This window comes from Echinops telfairi, unplaced genomic scaffold, assembly GCF_000313985.2.
Source record: "Echinops telfairi isolate 266 unplaced genomic scaffold, ASM31398v2 ScPeMD7_7469;HRSCAF=8507_1, whole genome shotgun sequence".
NCBI lineage: Eukaryota > Metazoa > Chordata > Mammalia > Afrosoricida > Tenrecidae > Echinops > Echinops telfairi.
In genome coordinates, this window is record NW_022111373.1 from 33132003 (window position 1) to 33150838 (window position 18836).

Sequence of the window (18836 nt, forward strand, 5' to 3'; positions counted from 1 at the left end):
GACAAGTGCCTAAACACTGTTCCAGGCTTATCAGCATGCCTAAACACTGTTATGAGATACACAAATATTTATATTTCATAGGTATTCTATAAACATACTTCTATTTTGGTAATTTTCTCTATCACTGAAATCACTTTAATTTTTATCAAGCAGGCTAATTATTAACATTAGTTACTAAATCAAGTGCACTTTAAACATAACTGCCAACAACCCCCTTCTACATTGGGCCTCCACTCAAGTACTCCCTCAATGCAAGAATACTTTCTTCTATTAAACTGGCATTCTATGATGCTCACTTTCCGACACAACCGCTGAAGACAAAGCGGGTGAATAAGCAAATGTGGTGAAGAAAGCTGATGGTGCCCAGCTATCAAAAGATATAGCGTCTGGGGTCTTAAAAGCTTGAAGGTAAACAAGGGGCCATCTAGCTCAGAAGCAACAAAACCCACATGGAAGAACACACCAGCCTGTGTGATCACTAGGTGCCGAAGGGATCAGTTATCAGGAATCAAAGAACAAAAAATCATATCATTGTGTGCTCACCTCCATGATATGATCGCTGAAGACAAATGAGTGCATAAGCAAATGTGGCGAAGAAAGCTGATGGTGCCCGGCTATCAAAAGATATAGTGTCTGGGGTTTTAAAGGCTTGAAGGTAAACAAGCGGTCATGTAGCCCAGAAGCAACAAAGCCCACATGGAAGAAGCACACCAGCCTGTGCAATCATGAGGTGTTGAAGGGATCAGGTAGCAGGCATCATCAGAACAAAAAATCTTACCATAGTGAAGGTTGGGGGGAGTGCAGAGTGGAGACCCAAAGCCCATTTGTAGGCCACCGGAGATCCCCTTGCAGAGGGGTCTCAGGGAGGAGACAAGCCAGACAGGGTGCGATGTAGCAACGATGAAAAATACAACTCTCTTCTAGTTCCTAAATGCTCCCGCCCCCCACTATCATGATCCGAATTCTACCTTGCAACTCTGGCTAGAACAGAGGATGTACACTGGAACAGATAGGAACTGGAAACAGGGAATCCAGGGCGGATGATCCCTTCAGGACCAGTGGTGTGAGTGGCGATACTGGGAGTGTAGAGGGAGAGTGGGTTGGAAAGGGGGAACCGATTACAAGGATCTACATGTGACCTCCTCCCTAGGGAATGGACAACAGAAAAGTGGGTGAAGGAAGACGTCGGACAGGGCAAGATATGACAGAATAATAATTTATAAATTATCAAGGGCTCAAGAGGGAGGGAGGAGCAGGGAGGGAGGGGAAAAAATGAGGAGCTGATGCCAGGGGTTTAAGTGGAGAGCAAATGTTCTGAGAATGATGAGGGCAATGAATGTACAAATGTGCTTAACACATAATGTATCTATGGATTGTGATGAGTTGTATGAGACCCTAATAAAATGATTTAAAAAAATGTGTATGTGTACAATATTTGCAGAAAAAAACCGGCGTTTTAAAAAGTATTTCCTTTAAAACAAAACAAAAACCCTATGCCATTTTACCTTAAGCTTGCGCCGGGCATTGAATTCCTGGAGCTTCTTTTGTGCGGTATCCATGTGCACAAAATTGGCTGCTTTTCCTGTGACCCATGGGTGTTGGAGAGCTTGAAAAGTAGTCAGTCGTTTCTTAGGATCCAAAACAATTAATTTTCTGACCTGAAAAGACAACGAATCACAGACTTTCATGGAGATTTTTATGGTGATCTGGGTTCACTTCTCATTTATGTGCTTGTAGATTTTGTTCCAGTTCCCTAGCAGCACCACAGAACGCACATTTAAAAACCAAGCACAAATATTCTTTCTTATAACTATCCTTACCTTTCTCCACCTTCTCTCAGATCGAAGTCCAAGCAAACCTAGTGTCTCTTCCCAAACACGCCTTCTTTTGAATATTTTAACAGAAGAAAGTGAAATGAGGATCAGATCACATTCATTCCTCACTTGCTTTGCTACCAAATTGAAGGTCTGAAGTCTCTGATGGTTTGAACAACCTATAAAGAACTGAGCACAGGCTCCCAAAATTTGGTAGCAAAGCACATGAGGAATATTTGACGCCAAATAATAATCTAATAACAGTCATAACTACTATCATCTATTCAATAGGTGTACTAATAATATTATGTAAATAGTACTGGTACCAGTCAAATTTTAAATTAAAAAACTTGCTGAAGGTCAAAAAGATACAGTGACATTATTGGTAATGGCCATTTTGAATCAGAAATCATATGGTATACTATGCTGGAAATGACATAATCAAGAGGGACAGCTTTGCATTCGTAGTCAAAAAGGATATTTCAATATGTATTTTGAATTCCAATGTTGTGTGAGGACAGGATTATATCTGTCTGCTATCATCAGGAAATCCAACCAATACAACTATTATTCAAATTCATGGACCAACTACAAAAGCTAATGGTGAAGAAATTAAAGAATTCTATCAACATCTTCAGTCTCACATTGATCAGACATGCAATCAAGATGCATTGGTTGAGTGTGATGGTGGGGTGAGAGGAAGAGAAAAGGAAACAGGAAAGATCTAGGAAGCAAAGCTAGGGATAGAGGTATAAACATAGGTGTGCACTTATATAAATATATTAATTCATCAAAATAGAAGTGTTTATATGGCAACACAGTGAGAAAGTGGGTGGACTTTAGGCCTCTGCTCAAGCCCTCCCTCAACACAAGAATACTTTTTATTAACAGCCTGGCATTCTGTGATGAATGTCCCTCCTGACACGATCACGGATGACAAAATGAGTGCACAAGCAAACGTAGTGAAGAAAGCTGATGGTGCCTGGCTATCAAAAGATATAGTGTCTGGAGTCTTGAAGGCTTGAAGTTAAACAAATGGCCCTCTAGCAGAAAAGCAACCCGTCCACATGGAGGAAGCACACCAGCCTATGCAATCATAAGATGTTGATGGAATCAGGTAATAGGCACCAGAAGATTCAAAATAAGCCCAAAACAACAATAACAACAACAATAAACCATCCTGTTGAGAATGAGGGGAGTCAAAGCAGAGACCCAAAACCCCATATGTAGGACATCTCCTCACAGAAGAGTGACAAGGAAAGGATGAGTCAACAAGGGTGCAGTGTAGCACTGGTGAAACACACAATATTCCACTGCTTCTTGGAGGCTTCCTCACCCCCCACTATCATGACCCCAGTCCTGTTTTTCAGTTCTGGTTAGACTGGAACATGTACACAGGTACAGATAAGAGCTCAGGACACATGGACTCCAGGTCAGATACACCCCTCAGGAACAGAAATGGAAGTTTTGATATCAGGAGGGTAGAGGAAAGATGGAGGGAGGAAGGGGGAACCGATAGCAATAATCGACACCTAACAACCAACATGGGTGAAGAGAGACAGCAGTCGGTATTATATATAAAAATAATAATAATTTATAATTTATCAAGGGTCACGAGAGTGGAAGGGTTGGCGGGAGGGAAAAAAAAGAGATGATACCAAGGGGTCACATAGAAAGTAAATGTTTAGAAAATAATGATGGCAACATATGTACAAATATGCTTAATGCAATCGATGTATGGAATGTTATAAGAGCTGAAAAGCGCCCAATAAAATGATTTAAAAATTAAAAATAAAACAAACAAAAAGCTGCATTGGTAAAACAGATAAACCACCTCCCACAGCTTCTATGTTTTCTGAATGAAAAGTAAGGTTAATGTTAGCTTAAGTAAAAAGCAATTTAATAATAATAATAATTAAAAGTAAAGTATTAGCATCAAGGAATTTGCTTAAATGCCAGTGATGTATGATTAAACCTGTGTTGATATTAGGATATATTCATTAGTTTCAGTTATATTTTAGAAATAAATATTATTTCACTTGAGGTATACATGAATCTAGTAATAGAAAGCCATGCTAAAATAGCATTCACTGTAAATTATGTTTGGATTTCTCCAAGACTGCCTTCTTCATATGCAAGACTCTTTACTAACCATGTAGAAAAACTCATTAAAAATACCATAATAATTTGTTAATTGTAACAAGTTAGTGCTGAGTTAAAACATATCTATTTTCATTATCCATTTAAAAAAGCATTAATACATCATAGTTTTTTAAATGAAAAAGAAATAACATTAAGGCAAAAGGTAAACATTTTAAATTGCATTACCCATTAAGTAGTTTAAAAGGAGCATGAAATATTTCATTCAATTTGGCTTCATTTTGTCATACTTACCAAGTCCTTGGCATTTAGAGATACTTCATCCCACCAGGGGGAGATAAAGTAATATTCACAATTCAGAATTCTCCTGAACATGAACTGATCGCCTCTTTCATCATAAAATGGTTCAAATCCACAAAGTCTAGAGGGACAAAAGACAGGGAAGGAAGTATTTTTAAAGGCCTGTGGATATTTCCTCAAATTTTGGCAGAGACTAAAAGTCATCCTTTCTCACACAGAAAATATTCAATTGCCTCGTTACATTCATCCATTTTTAATTATGTAAACCCACAATCATGCCTCCAGGAAATAAGAACAGAGACAAAACCAACAAAATTTTTATAAACATACGTAGTAAGAGGAATCATTATAAAACAATAACAATAAGAATAGTTAACACTATCATAAGCACTGTGCTAAGTGCTTTACATAATTTTTCCCCAACAGGAATTAAAGAAGATAGAGCGAGAGAGAGTGAGAAAAAGAGAGACACTCAATTTATTACAAATAATAGAAGAGTTGAGAGTAAAGAGATTTAAAGAGTAAGTAGAAAAGGTTTTCATTCATTCTTATTCAGTGCTGTTTACTGAATTCCTCCATAGAAATGGAAAAACATCATAGTCATATTTCTATCAATTCTGATTTTGATTTTAGTGTGAACAAATATAGAAAAATTACTACCAAGGAATGGCTTCGAGAGTGAGCGCGAGTTGAGCAGGCAGAATCACTTGCCCCTTGAGTGGGGCCTCTCGCTGGTCCTCCTTCTAGACATTCCACCATCACCGTCCACACCCATCAGCTTCTTCTCCTACCAAACCAGACTAAGCCCAGAAACGACAAGCAAATAAAACCAAACTCACTGCCAGAGAGTTGCGTACAACTCGGCAGGACTGCTTCCTTTAGGTTTCCACAGCTGTCAATCTTACAGGAGCGGGAAGTCTAGTCTTTCTCCCTCAGATTGACTGGTGGGCTCACACTGCTGACCTTTCACTTAGCAGCCAATGCCTTCACCACAACACTCAGGGCTCTCCTTCTACTACGGCTCAACATCAAAGTGAAGGGCAAACAAAGGAGCAAAGAGAACCATCCTGGGAATCCTCATCCACTTTGGGCCATCAAGGAGATTTCGACTCGAGAGAGAGGGAATGTGAGTTACTGGTCAGGCACGACCATGGCTGGGTGGTTTGCAGGTCGCTAAACCAAATTAAACACGGCCGATCAAGTCGATAGTGACTCCTGGTAATGCTCAAGGACAGAGTAGAACTGCTCTTGGGGGTTTCTCAGACCGTAAATCTTTGTGGGGGGAGAAAACTTCAGATAAATAAAAGATCTGCAATTGCGAGAGCTCAAAAGGAAACTGTACAAGCAAAGCAAAACAAACAGTAAAAAAAAGCAACAACTCAAAGTTTTGAAAGAAAAAAACACTCTAAAAGACATCGTCATCTGAATTCTTCCCTTAAGCCAGCCAGGTTGGTGCCGAGCAAGAAAAATTTAAGTTTTGGGTTTCTAAGAAGAAGCCATTTCTCATGACTTGATGTGCTGAGAACGTTCCACTAGGAGCATCTTTGTCTCTTCCAAATCCTTTGGAGCCACCCAGCAACGGCAAGACTGGATGCTGATGCTTGAGCCAAAGGGTCTTCCTTTTGCCTGCTGTGTTTTTTGTGAAGAGACTTCTGTTCCCATCTCCTGGGGAGGGAAGTGAGCAGGGCACCTCCGCACTGGACCAGAAGAGGCGCAGCCTTGCCTGACCTTCTCTGCTTTGCCTGGCCTTTGGTTGGGTGATCATGAAAAAATCAGCCAACTTTCCAAACTTAGTTTACACAATTCTTCCCATTTTTCTCCTTCAAAAAAACCTGACAGTTCAGAAGACAGTGCTCTCGTGCCTTCTTTCCTCTCAATCATGTCAGCAACTTTGTGCTTTGGTGACGAGGTGAAAAGTTTATGTCATGACAGCCTGAGCCCCAAAATGGAAGAGATGAAACACAGAGCTTCAAACCCACACCCACACGCTCAAATACACGTCAGCATTGCACTGTGCTCACGCTGACAGTGACGGCTGAGAAAGACAGGTGGAAGTGTAATTTTACAATGCAGAGCAGCTCTGAGCCTTGGGTAGCGCTGCGATGCAGAGAGCTGAGTGGCAGAGTTTGAACCTCCGACGCTGCTAGATTCTGAGCTGCTCCTGGCAGTGGGCAGAAGGTACAGAATGGAAAAAAGAGCATTTCCCCCTGATTTAAAAGTGGTTTCATGCATAAGCAGAAGGAACTCTATGATGCGGCTTTGGGATTCATTTAAGTGAATTAAGTACCCAGTGTGGCAAACAGAATGATCGAACGGGCACAGTCCCGCAGCTTTGGGCTTGAGATCATAGGATTTTAGGATAAAAGTCAAAGGGGCCAGAATTCCTGGCAGAAGCAACAGAATGCCTCTCATTTTCAGCCTAGTGGAATCTCAAGAAAGTAAAGCCCTGGCACCAGCTCGCCTCGTGTGACGAGCTAGATTTCTCTTAAGAAGGAGAACATGAAATGGTAAAATGCAGCAACATACTGCACAACAAGGAGGCAGAGTGAACAGAATGGAATGAGTTTTTATCCATGGCTTCATTTTAGAATACGCTATTCACACTAGAATTTACGTACAGATCAAGGCATGTTAATCAGGTCCTTCAACAGTTAGAGGACTAGGGAAAGTATTTGATGGGGGTCCATAAAGTAGCTTCATTGTAACATTTACTTTCCCAGGCAGCATCAATGAGAAATTGACCCGCTGCCCTAATTCACTTTCCTGTTATTTCTGTATTATGCTCCATTTGGTTCCCATTCACGGGGAGGCCATGAGCCACATGGCTGGAAGTCACAATATCAAGTCACCAGTCATTACTGGGGGCACATGAAAGCTAACCTGGCACAGTGATGAGATCTGTGAGTCCACACGGCATAATCTGCTTGGAGACCAGAAGAACTGGTACTTTTCAATTGTCTTAATCAGAACCACAAGAAATGGAATGATAGCATGGGATAAATATGTGAAATATGACCTCAAACTCCTAAAACAAACAAACAAAATAATTGTAAAAACTGATTAATAGAGGACCCTGAGACTCTTGTCCTCGATGGTGTTTACATTTTGAACTAGTACTCACCCTAGTGCACCTTGTAGCCAATAGCACTCATAAGTACTGTGTGCGTTCATAGAATTACCTATGAGACTAAAAGGTCAACAATTACATAAACAAAAGGCCAGACCATGAGGGGCAGAAAAGCGAGACTAGTGGACATAAACCAAGCAGAATGGAAGCAATGAGGATGCTCACACATTGTGAAGAAGGATCAACCGTGGAGAAATCAAATGAGAACCTAACCTTCTATGCAGACCATCACTGAAAACACAACAACACATTATGAGGGAGTTGGTGGAAAACTCCCATTATCTGTCAACTCTATTTTCCCATGAACCTTGTGAAGCCCAAGGCAAAAGCAACTTGACAGTTTAAAAAACAAAACCAAAAAATTATCTTCAGGGCTAGGATCAACTGTTTAGAAAATTATCACAATGTTTCTTTCATTTTCCCTTGGCAGTAATCACATCATCATTTCCTGTCTTCCATACCTCCGAGTGAAGTCGTTTAATCTCCTTCCTCAATCTCTTTTATACCCTCACTGCTTCAGCCCTTTGCGGCACATTCCAACATGGGATTGAATTGGGTTCATTTACTTTAGGGGCAAACCTAAGCCCTTACTTGTGGGATCCAGTTTTTCACCGAATGGCATCAAGGAGGAAATGTTACCTACATAATTTTTATTCTTTCCCCACTGTAAAAGTGATCTCATGTATAACGAGAAGTAATTCTATCTGGTAGCCTTACCCACCAGCTGCCATCAAAATAGAAAAATTCTAACTCATAGCCACCCTGTAGAGGATTTCTGAGACTGTACATTTTTATAGGAGCCTTACAGATTCATTTGAATGAATGGTAATACTCAATGTGCCAAACAGAATGGATGCTCTAATGGCTTGTATTTGCACAGGAAAAAAAAATATATATATATATTTCTCTGTCTCTTCAAATTCTACTCAAGTTTTTATAAATTTTGGAAACACAGGAAATCATATAGTGAAACTATTCTGATAGTTCATAATAGCATTAAACCTCTTTGTCTTGGCTGCTGAGATAAGGAGAACTTAGATTGCTAACTTGCTTGGAAGAGCTAGTCTACTGATCCTATTTCTAGTGTGGCACAGTGGGTTAAAGGTTCTGCTGCTAACCACAAGGTCTCTGGTTCGAACCCACCAGCTGCTCTGGGAGACAAAGGTGAGGCTGCTCTCTAGTAAAGAGTTACGGGCTCAGAAACTCTAGGGAGCACGTTTATTCCCTCCTATAGGGTAAGTAGGAGTCAGAGTTCACTAGATAGCCACAGGGTAGTAATAGGCCATATAAACCAAAAACCAAACTCACTGACATTGAGTTAATTCGGATTCATAGTGACCCTATTGAACAGGGTAGAAATGCCCTGTGGGTCTCTGAGACTGTTAACTCTTTACAGGGGTAGAAAGCTTCATCTTTCTCCAAAGGAGGGGCTGGTGGTTTTGAACTGTGGATCCTGTGGTTAGTAGCCCAATGTGTAATCCCCTATGCCACCAGGGCTCCTTATTGGGTCATATATATTACCTTCAACCCCCCCAAATCAAACTCTCGGCCATCGAGTCGATTCCAACTCATAGTGCTCCTCTATAGGGTTTGAGGCTGTCAATCTTCAGAGAAACAGAGAGCCTCGTCTTTCTCCTGTAAGCTGCTGGCGAGTTTAAAACACAAACCTTGCAGTCAACAGTCTGACTCCACTAGGGCTCCTACATTAGACATTACAAATTCCAAGATCATTACATTTTATTACAGTTCTTTTTTCTCACTCCTTCCCATGCAATCTCTTTATATAGCTGAATATCATGGCTTTCAACAATAATTCTGCAGTGGCTTCTGTTAGCTGAATTTTAAAGCAGAGTTCTTGTCTAATTTGCTTCTTCACTTTTCCAGCTTTTGTCCTTTGCTGTATCACAGCATAACTCTGGGTCCTTGTTCCGGGTCCTGACTCTGATCACTGGGCCATCCACTCTCATCGATTAAATCATGTAACTAAATGGCAACTCAGTCTACTCGGTTTGGATTGAACTCTTGAACTCAATGCTCTCTTGCTCTGCAGTTGCGCTCAGTCATCTTCCTTTCCAGAAGTTCTTCTGTCATTTCTGCTCATTTCCCTCCCTCTCCTCTGTAACTCTATCATGTCTTTGGTGAATTTCCTCCAAGGCCCCATTTATTATTTGTTGGGAATTCAAGAATGGAATTGGAGCTATCAATGAATGACAGATTGACACCATTTTCTCCAAGAGAACTGTGTATTGAGTATTCAGCCAAAGACTCTGGAAAACCTACCAGAAGTAGGAAACAAAATCACAGAAAAAGGCATTTTAAATATTTCCAACTAGGAATGTATGGGTTTGGGACTGTTTAAGAAATTAAATACTCATTTGTCGTTTAAGAGGACTAACCTTTTAATTATTTTAGGTAAGATGCAAAAAGAGTGAAATAAGAGCAAGACTAATAGGTGATGTTGAGTTACACCATCACCAATATCTTCCAACACAGAATCGTTCTCCAAATCTGCCACAATTACATAGCAAGATGAAATGAAAAACCGCTCTGAACAGAAGTTCTGGTACCAAGAAAATGATGGCTTTAAAAGCAATGCTATTTTTAGAAAATTCTATCAGGCTATATTTAGTATACAATGAACAAATAAACAAGTCAGACTGTCAGAAAGTCATCTTGCTTGTTATAAAGACTATCGAATTGTTATAGGGGGCTCTGAGTCAGAATTGACTAAATGGTTTATCGATAACTACAAAGTGTTTCCTCGAACCAAAACCATTTGCAATAAAACGTCACTTACAAGATGTAGGTGATTATTCCTACAGACCACATGTCCACCTCGGGTCCGTAGGCACAGCCTCTGAGAATTTCGGGAGCTGCAGAAAGAGTGGACATTGTGTTATGCTAGAGATTAATTCACTTTTCATATTTGAATAACAACGGGAAAGGAAGTGACTCATTAACCAAAACAATCCAAATCACTTTATAACGATTTTTGCTCCCCACCCACGGATGAGATTAGATATTTTGTTGTCTAGTTGTTGAGGAAGTTTATATTTTTTCGGCTTTTGGGGTACATGAGAGGAAGCTATTGACTTCAGTACTCTGCAATGGAGCGCGGCGATACCGTTCAAATCAGATAGGCAGGGCTATGTCTCTGCTAAAAAAGTCCCCTTCCTTCCAAGGGAGTTTGTACATAGAAGACAAGAAGAAATGAAAGGAGAAAGTTCAACATCGCAAGGGACACAAAAGACACCATGGTGCTACCTTGAGATGCAGAGTTTCAGAGCATCTGTCAGTGTGTATCCCCTTGTGCTGGGCAGCAGCTAGGCTCCTGGGTGGGAAGAACTACAAAGTCTTAGTGCTGGAAGACTGGAACAGGAGCGAGGAGGGACCCAAACACATGTCTCAGTGTCTAAGACTACGTGTGCAGCTCTAGAGATCACATGATCCTGATAAGCCTGGGGATTATGATCAGGGCAATCTAGTCCTCTAAAGCAAAAAGGCAAGGTCTTTTCAGCCAGGAAACTGTAATTTTGCTACTGTTATGAATCGGGCGAGCCCTGTGTAAGGTCGTTCAACCCCCAAAGGGGTCGCAACCCACAGGTTGAGAACCACTGCTCTACATGCATTTCTCCCTCCTCCGGCTGCAGTTAGGATTGTGCCTGCTGTCCTGTACAGGCCTGCTCAGTTGGCTTGAGAGAAATGAACCTTTCTACTGTGTGCTGTCCCAAGACTTGTGCTGGCAAAGGCCAGGGCATTTCTATAACTCCCATGCCAAGAGACCCAAATGAAGTGAATTCTACACAACTCAATTCTTTTTGGATCTAGTTTTGAGGAACCGGAGTTTCTTACTAGACGTGACAACATTTGACTGTTTCACAACAACGCAGGGAAGCTCGATATCCAAGAGGCCAGTTATGCCCTCACAATGCATGGTGAGCAAACTCATGGTGTGAAAGATACAACTTCCCCTAACCAGATTAACGAAGAGAAAAGACATACAGAACGCTGCTCTTTTTTCCTCTTCAAAATTAATTTCTCTTAAAATGATTTTTAAGGGACTTATTTACTAATTTTAATACAACATTTGGGTGAAACTGTATAAAAACCTCAATGCAGGGGTATCAACTACTAGATCCTTGTATCGATAACTTTTATTTATGTTGATGACTAGCTAGTATACCTGTACTTTCTGGCAAAAACCAGCACACATTCATCATCTTTTCCAACCTTTCCTAAGATCCATAAATCTTTCTAGAATAAACTTCAGCCTCTGGCACTCAAAGTGTCTCAAAGACCCCTAGGTAAGACACCCTTGGAGGTGATTCTACTTATTTGTGATCTCTTTAGCATGAGAGATTTGATTAAATCCAATTTAGTTCAAGAACAGACATTAGCCTGTCCACCTTTTCATACTGTAAGTAGTCCCCCAAAGTCCTTCCTGTCATTTCTCATTATCAAAAGCAATACAAATAAGGGAACATAATTTTGAAGTGTAAAACAGTGTTAAAGAATTATTTTAAAAGACTGTATTTCTGGCTATACAATACTCATTTATTCTCTTTCTTGGCGGTCTTCTATGTAGATTCACGTTTTCTCCCACGTCTTAAAATTACTTTGAAATGCATGTTACTACTTAATAGATACTAAATATGAGGGCACTCACACTTGAATTATCAATACGGAATAATGTTGGCAGGTAGCTTTGGAACTGCCAAGATACCAGGCATAACTTTTAAAATGAATACAATTTTAACTGACTATAAAAATTATATTCATATTCAAACTTCATTGAAAACATTTATTCAACAATGCAGCACCTAGAACACAGACAGTTGATTTGTTGTTGGTGGTGGTGGTAAGATGGTGACATCATCAAAACATCGACAGATTGGGATAAATTTCACTTATCAAATGCAATCACTGCAGCCAATTCTGGAAATGATGACACAATTAAAAAGTGCTTCACTGTTTGCCACCCAGGGACTCCAAACAAAAAGAAAAACAAAGGTGAACAAAATCAATGAGCTCTTTTATTCACCATTAAACAAACGATCATGAATGCATTACACATTTGTTAAACAACTAGGGCAATAGATGACAGCATGGTCAATGGAGAAAAGATTGAAGTTGTCAAGGATTTCACCTTGCTAGCATCCACAACTAATGCTGATGGCAGCAGCAATAAAGAAGCAGACGGCATATTGCATTGGGCAAATCTGCTGCACGAGACCGCGTTAAGTGTGGAGGAACAAGGATGTCACTTTGAGGGCGTAAGCGCACTAGACCCAATCACTCCATATACATGTGAAAGTTGAACTCATGCATCTGAACTATGGTGTGGTTGAAAAATGTAGAAAGTAGCATGAACTTAAAAAAAGGAAAGAAAGTAACATGGACTGCCAGCAGAACAAACAAATGTGTCTTGGAACACTCTTTACAGCCAGAACACGTTCTAGAAGCAAGGCTGGCAAGACTTCGTCACGTGCATTTGAGCATGTCCTCAGGAGAGACGAACAAACACCAGACCCAACCCCCCTGCCATGTAGTCAATCCTGGCTCACAGCGACCTTAAAGGACAGGGTAGAACTGCCCTGGTGCATTTCTGAGGCTACAACTTTCTAAGGAAGGAGAAAGCCCCATCTTTCTCCTTTGGAGCTGCTGGTGGCTCACAAACTGGCAGCCTCGTGGTTGGCAAGCTAACTCATACCCCAATTCATGCCACAGGGCTCCTCAAGAGCGAGCAATGCCAGGAGAAAGACATGCCGCTTGATAAAGTCGAACCCAAACCAAACTCACTACTGATTTCAAACTGATTTCGACTCATCAGGGCCTTCCCTACAGGACAGGGTAGAGCTGCTCCTGTGAGTTTCCGAGCCTGCAACTCTTCACAGGAATAGAACGCCTGTCTTTCTCCCACAGAGAGGCTGGTGGTTTCTAACTGCCAACCTTGCGGGGAGCAGCCCACTGGGTAACCACTCTGTATCAGGGCTTGATGACAGAGAGGAAGCTCCTCCATGAGCTAGGCTGACACAGTGGTTGCAATAGTGGGCTTGAACATATCAACAACTGTGAGCCTGGCAGACGGTACTGTTGTACACAGGTTCACTATGAGTTGGAAACCGCCCTGCTGATAATTATGCGTTAGGCTACTAGCCGAAAGGCCAGCAGTGCAAAACCATCAACTGCACCTCCGGAGAAAGATAGGGCTTTTAGTCCCTTAAATAGCTAGTCTTGGAAACTCACAGGGGCATCCTACCCTGTCCTCTCGAGCCACTAGGAACCAGATCACTTGGTTAACTTGGCCTAAGTGGCCGAAGAAGAAGAGTGCGCTGAACCCTGCAGGTAGCAGCGGTGAACAGGTGGGCCAATTCCAACTGGGTACTTTTTTCTATGGGTGGGGTGGATGGCGTCCTGGATTGAATTGTGCCTCCCTCTGCACCCCTCTCCCTGGTCCCAACGTGAGTCAATTTGACTAGCCTTTGATTGCTATGTAGTATATTATGTAGTTGTCAATTTGGCCAGCTCTTGATTACCATGTATTATGCCATTTTATGATCTGGTATAATTAACCTCCATGTTACGATGTGTTGTAAATCGTGACTTCTATGTATATGGATGGAGAATTCCTTAGCTAGTTAGCATAGTAGGTTAAGCATTGGGTTACTAACCTTCAGGTTATGGGTTCAAACCTACCAGCTCCCTTTCTGAAGAAAAATGAAGCTATTTGTTCCTATAAAGGTTTACAGTCTCAGAAATGCTACAGAAAAGTTCTCTGTCCAAAGTGGGTCATGATGCGTCTGAATTGATTAAGACAAATGATTAATATGCTTGGCTGCTAACTAAAAGTTGGAAGCTCAAGTCCACCCAGAAGTGCCTTGGGAAAAGACCAGGCAACTTGCTAATGTGTCTGAAAAATAAATCATTGACAGCCTTGTAGAGTAGTTTGACACAGACACGCATGAATTGACTACAGGTTGGTGTCAACTCAAAGGAAACCAGTTGCTGGTATCTTGTTTGGTCCTTTGCGAAACTATCACATTCATGTGTCAAGAACAGAGCACAGCCTCATATTTTCAGGCTTGGAGTGTGCTGTCCTTTCAGATGCACAAGAAAAAGGTGACATCATAGCTTGTGGCGGAAAAGCCCATAGGACAAGGAGTTAGTAGGCAGGATTTTGTACCAGCTGAGTCAGGAATCACATCTCCTTTCAGGGCCTCTTTCTCCTTCTGAAAGACCTCTAGGTCTATTCTGGCTGATTCCATAAATTCAGATCATAACTAGGCACTGAGTTTTGATTTATATTAACAGAAAAATCATACTGATGAGAGTAGAACAGCACGGCTAATTATGGTTGTCAATAACTTGTAAACCTGTAAAAAGATGAATTGACAAAAGTAGCCTAATAGCTATAATTAGAACGACAGAAAGAAAGAAAAAAGAGTAACTGCTGAGGCTGTGTATCTACAAGAAAACATCGCATAGGCTTTGATTCCTAGAATTCTAAGGGCAAAGCCTGTGCGAGTGAAGGCTTCTGGATCTTCATTTGCTGATGGGGCGTGAGTCAAGGAAAGGGAAAACAGCTGCCAAAAGCTGCTAATGATCAGAACTGGGCATGGGCGAAGTATGAATCTAGGAAAATTGGAAGTCGTCAACAATGAAATGGAATGAATAAAGATCGGACACCTAGGCATTATTGCACTGAAATGGATGGGTACTGGCCATTTTGAATCTGAATATCATATGATTTACTATTCTGGAAATAACACGATCAAGAGGAACAACATTGTATTCATTGTCAGAAAGAACATTTCAAAATCAATCTTGCAGTACAATGCTGTCTGTGATGGGATTATATCTATCGTCCTTCAAGGACTTCCATTCAATACAACTATTATTCAAATTTATACAGCAACCACCAAAGCTAGTGATGAAGAAATTAAAGAATTCTACCAACGACTTCAGTCAGAAATTGATCAAACATTCAGGAAACATGCATTGCTAATTATTGGAGATTGGAATGCAAAAGTTGGAAACAGAAAGGAAAGCACAGTAGTTGGAAAACAGGTCTTGATGACAGAAAGAAAATTGGAGAGCCTATGATAGAATTGTGCAGGACCAATGACTTGCTCAAAAAATACCATTTCAACAATATGAACAGCAACTGTACAGATGGACTTCTCCAGATGGAATATGCAGAAATAAAATTGACTACATTTGTGGGAAGAGACCATGAAGAAGCTCAATATCAGCGAATAAAACCAGGCCAGGGATTGACTGCAGAACAGACTATAAATTGCTCATATGTAAGTTCAAGATAAAACCGAAGAAAATGACATCTAGTCCATGAGAGTCTATCCCACCTAAAATTTGAGAACATCTCAAGAACAGATTTGATGCATTGAACACTAATGACAGAAGACCTGACGATCTATGGAAGGACATCAAGAACATCATTCATGAAGAAACATGTCACTGAGAAGATAGGGACGAAAGAAAAGATAAACGTGGATGTGAGAAGATACTAGCTCAAGGGTAGCTAAAGCAAATGGAAGAAATGATGAAGTCAAAGACCTGAAAAGAAAATTTCAAAAGGTAGCTCAAGAAGACATTGGCAAGTATTATAATAAAATGTGTAAAGACCTAGAGTTAGAAAACCAGAAAGGAAGAACATGCTCACCGTATCTGAAACTGAAAGAACTCAAGACAACTTTCTGGCCTCAAATTATAGCACTGAAAGATTCTATGGGCAAAATACTCAATGATGCAGGAAGTATCCAAAGAAGATGGAAGTAATAAAACAGTCAATGTGACAAGTGGTTAGATTGGGAATAAAGAGGGGATGTCTCCCCCAATGCCTGCACTGCCATCTTCTATTGCAGATAGAAACGTTTACAAGATTGCTGCAGGGCCGACTGGCCAAGGTAGCAAGGAGTGACTCATGTGAACCGTAGTGTCTTAGATTCCATTAAGGGCACATTGAGAAAAGCCTCACCCTCCCTACCCTGCCTAAGAGCAGTATCAATCTACAGTAAGGCACATCCTGCCCAAAGGCAAACCTCTTCTCAGGGCAGATCAATGGTCAGAAAGAATACAGTGGACGGAGGCTGTATCTAAGTGGAGACTTCAAAATGGATTTAGAGAGCTCACTGTAAACTATAGTCTTTTATAAGCCTATTGCTCAGAATTTAAGCTCTAATACACTGGGCTTGATTTAGAACCATGATTTTATGGGACATCCCAGTTAACTGGCCTACGTTTAGTGCTTGTGTTCTACCTTTAGTTTGTTGGGTAGTGCCTACGATATATAAAAACAAAAGTTACAAGTGGCCAGCCAAGGAACAACAAAAGAGTGAATCGGGAATAATAAGAAGCAATGGAATGTATGGCTAATTGCTTTCATAACTGACTGACTGCCTCTTTTGCTATGAAGCCAGAACTAGATTGTGTCCAACTACTATTACTGAACATTTTGATAAAAAATTCTATAAAATATTCTTGAAGGAGTTCAAGAAGGATGAAAATGTTTTGAAACTGCTTGAGGTAGCAGTTGTATAATACTGATTGATGTGATTGAACCATGAAATGATATCTGTTAGCTACAATAAAATTGTTTTGGGAACAAAAAAGATTTAATAAAAGTAGTTTATTATTTCATCCAGTTAATACTTAAATAAGAACAATAAAATAGGTAGAGAAAACATACATATATAATTTTAGAGTAAAAGCCAAAGAGAGTCAAGATCATGAAGAATAGAATTTCAAATATTCATGGACTGCAGACTTTCCAGAGCCATTGAGGCTGAACGAGTCCCCAAAAAACATTGCTGTGAGTTAATCTTTAAATCAAAAACCTTAAACCAAAAACGCCTCTGATGAGCATCAGCAGACAGTTTAGTAGATGAGACAAATCAGAAAGTTATTAACTCTAATCCAGTAAGCTAAGAGTTATGACAAAGGTATGCATGTCCTGGCTTGAGAATGTTGGAAGACATTTGAAGTGCTTCAGATTGGAATCATCAAATTCCAGACTGGAATCTATTCAAAGTGCTTCCAAAGGGTATTCTTCTGATGTCTTGCAGGATGAGCAGAACACATGCTTATGAAAGGTGGGAGAACATTCAAGGAAGAGACCGTGGCTTGTGTAGAAGTTCTAATTGGCTGGAGAGAAAGGAAGAAGACTGGAAAGAATGTGGAGCAAGTCAGCAGCAGAAACAGGAGTCAGATCATGAACAGCCAGCCTGGGCGGCCCACTAGACCATGAGGGAGGAGGAAAGTAGCAGAGACTAAACTATGCTTCTCTGCCCACTGGTGCTTCTCAGACATGGTCACTTAAGACTCCTAGATTCAAAAGATTGTGAAAATGCATTTCCCCCCACAATTAGTAATGGCAGTGAGTGAAATCTTTGTTTTTGAAGATGACATGGATGTGGGAGGTGGGGAATGGAAGCGTCTTCTCGGGATGCTTTAAAGATAGATCTAGCTAGTTGGCCAGCTGGAGGATAGGCTGTCTGGGGACCAGAGGATTGGGGACAAAAGCCTGGATTGTTGGTTCCACTGGGTCAGAACTTCCCAGGTCTGTATCACCCCCAATAGGAGTGCCAGAAGGAGGTATAGGTGCCCTGACATATATGTTCCTCTCTGCGCTGGGGCAGCTGGGTTCTGGGGATTCCAGGAGTTCCTAATCCCATGTGGGTTTTTGAGATGGTTGCCTCTGTCTGGGAGGAACTCTTCACTTTGAACTCAGAGCAGCATCAATTGTAAGCACTGGAGTGGGGAGGACTGAGGAGGCATCTGCGGCTGCTGCCACTCTGGTGATCTGTGACTTGATAGTATAGAGCGCACACAAAATAATTAGATGTTTTCTGATACAATTCATAAGTTTTGGGTTCTGACACATCCTTTCCTAGAGTTTTTACTCTGCAAGTATCAGTCCAACTTCCACAAAAAGTTAAACTGTTAAAATGGCAACTCCTTATTATCACTCAAATGGTGCGCCATTTCTCTTTTATAAATCTAATTAATGAGTGAAGAAAGATACCCTGTTTATATTTCTCAACTTAAATTAAAAAAATCTGGATGCTCATAATTTAAGCTCTGATACCATTCCCTGTTTTGGATTTGGATCTTATTATTTACAAACCTTGGATCACACAGGCTGTTATGCTCCCTCCATGTGGACTTAGTTGATGTCTCACTTAGATGTCTGTTTGATTAAAGACAAGCATTTAGAACTCCAGATGCTATTCTTTCTGATACCTGGGCACCATCTGGTTTCTTTTCCACACTTTGCTATAGCACCCATTGCTTCAGTGATCTCTTCATGAGGGAAAGTTTTGAATAGGGTCATGTTAACAAACCCAGGGACAAAGAAACAGCAAATGATCTAAAATCGATGGTGAGGAGGGTTTAGGAGGCAATGAAGGCTGAACATGATAGTGGAATAAGAGGAAAATAAAAGGAAATAGAGGAAATAACTAGGAGGCAAAGGGCAT

The 18836-nt window shown here is 40.8% G+C and overlaps 1 protein-coding gene across 1 annotated transcript in view; it reads right to left on the reverse strand.

Moving 5' to 3' along the window:
• CAMK4 (calcium/calmodulin dependent protein kinase IV) overlaps positions 1-18836 on the reverse strand; it is a gene marked incomplete at its 5' end in the record, with an annotated part of 309547 nt that overhangs the window by 6655 nt on the left and 284056 nt on the right. Inside the window, 3 exons of the mRNA XM_004706636.3 lie at positions 1506-1658; positions 4209-4335; positions 10139-10214. Coding sequence (XP_004706693.3) covers positions 1506-1658; positions 4209-4335; positions 10139-10214 — 356 coding nt within the window. The remainder of the gene's footprint in view (positions 1-1505; positions 1659-4208; positions 4336-10138; positions 10215-18836) is intronic.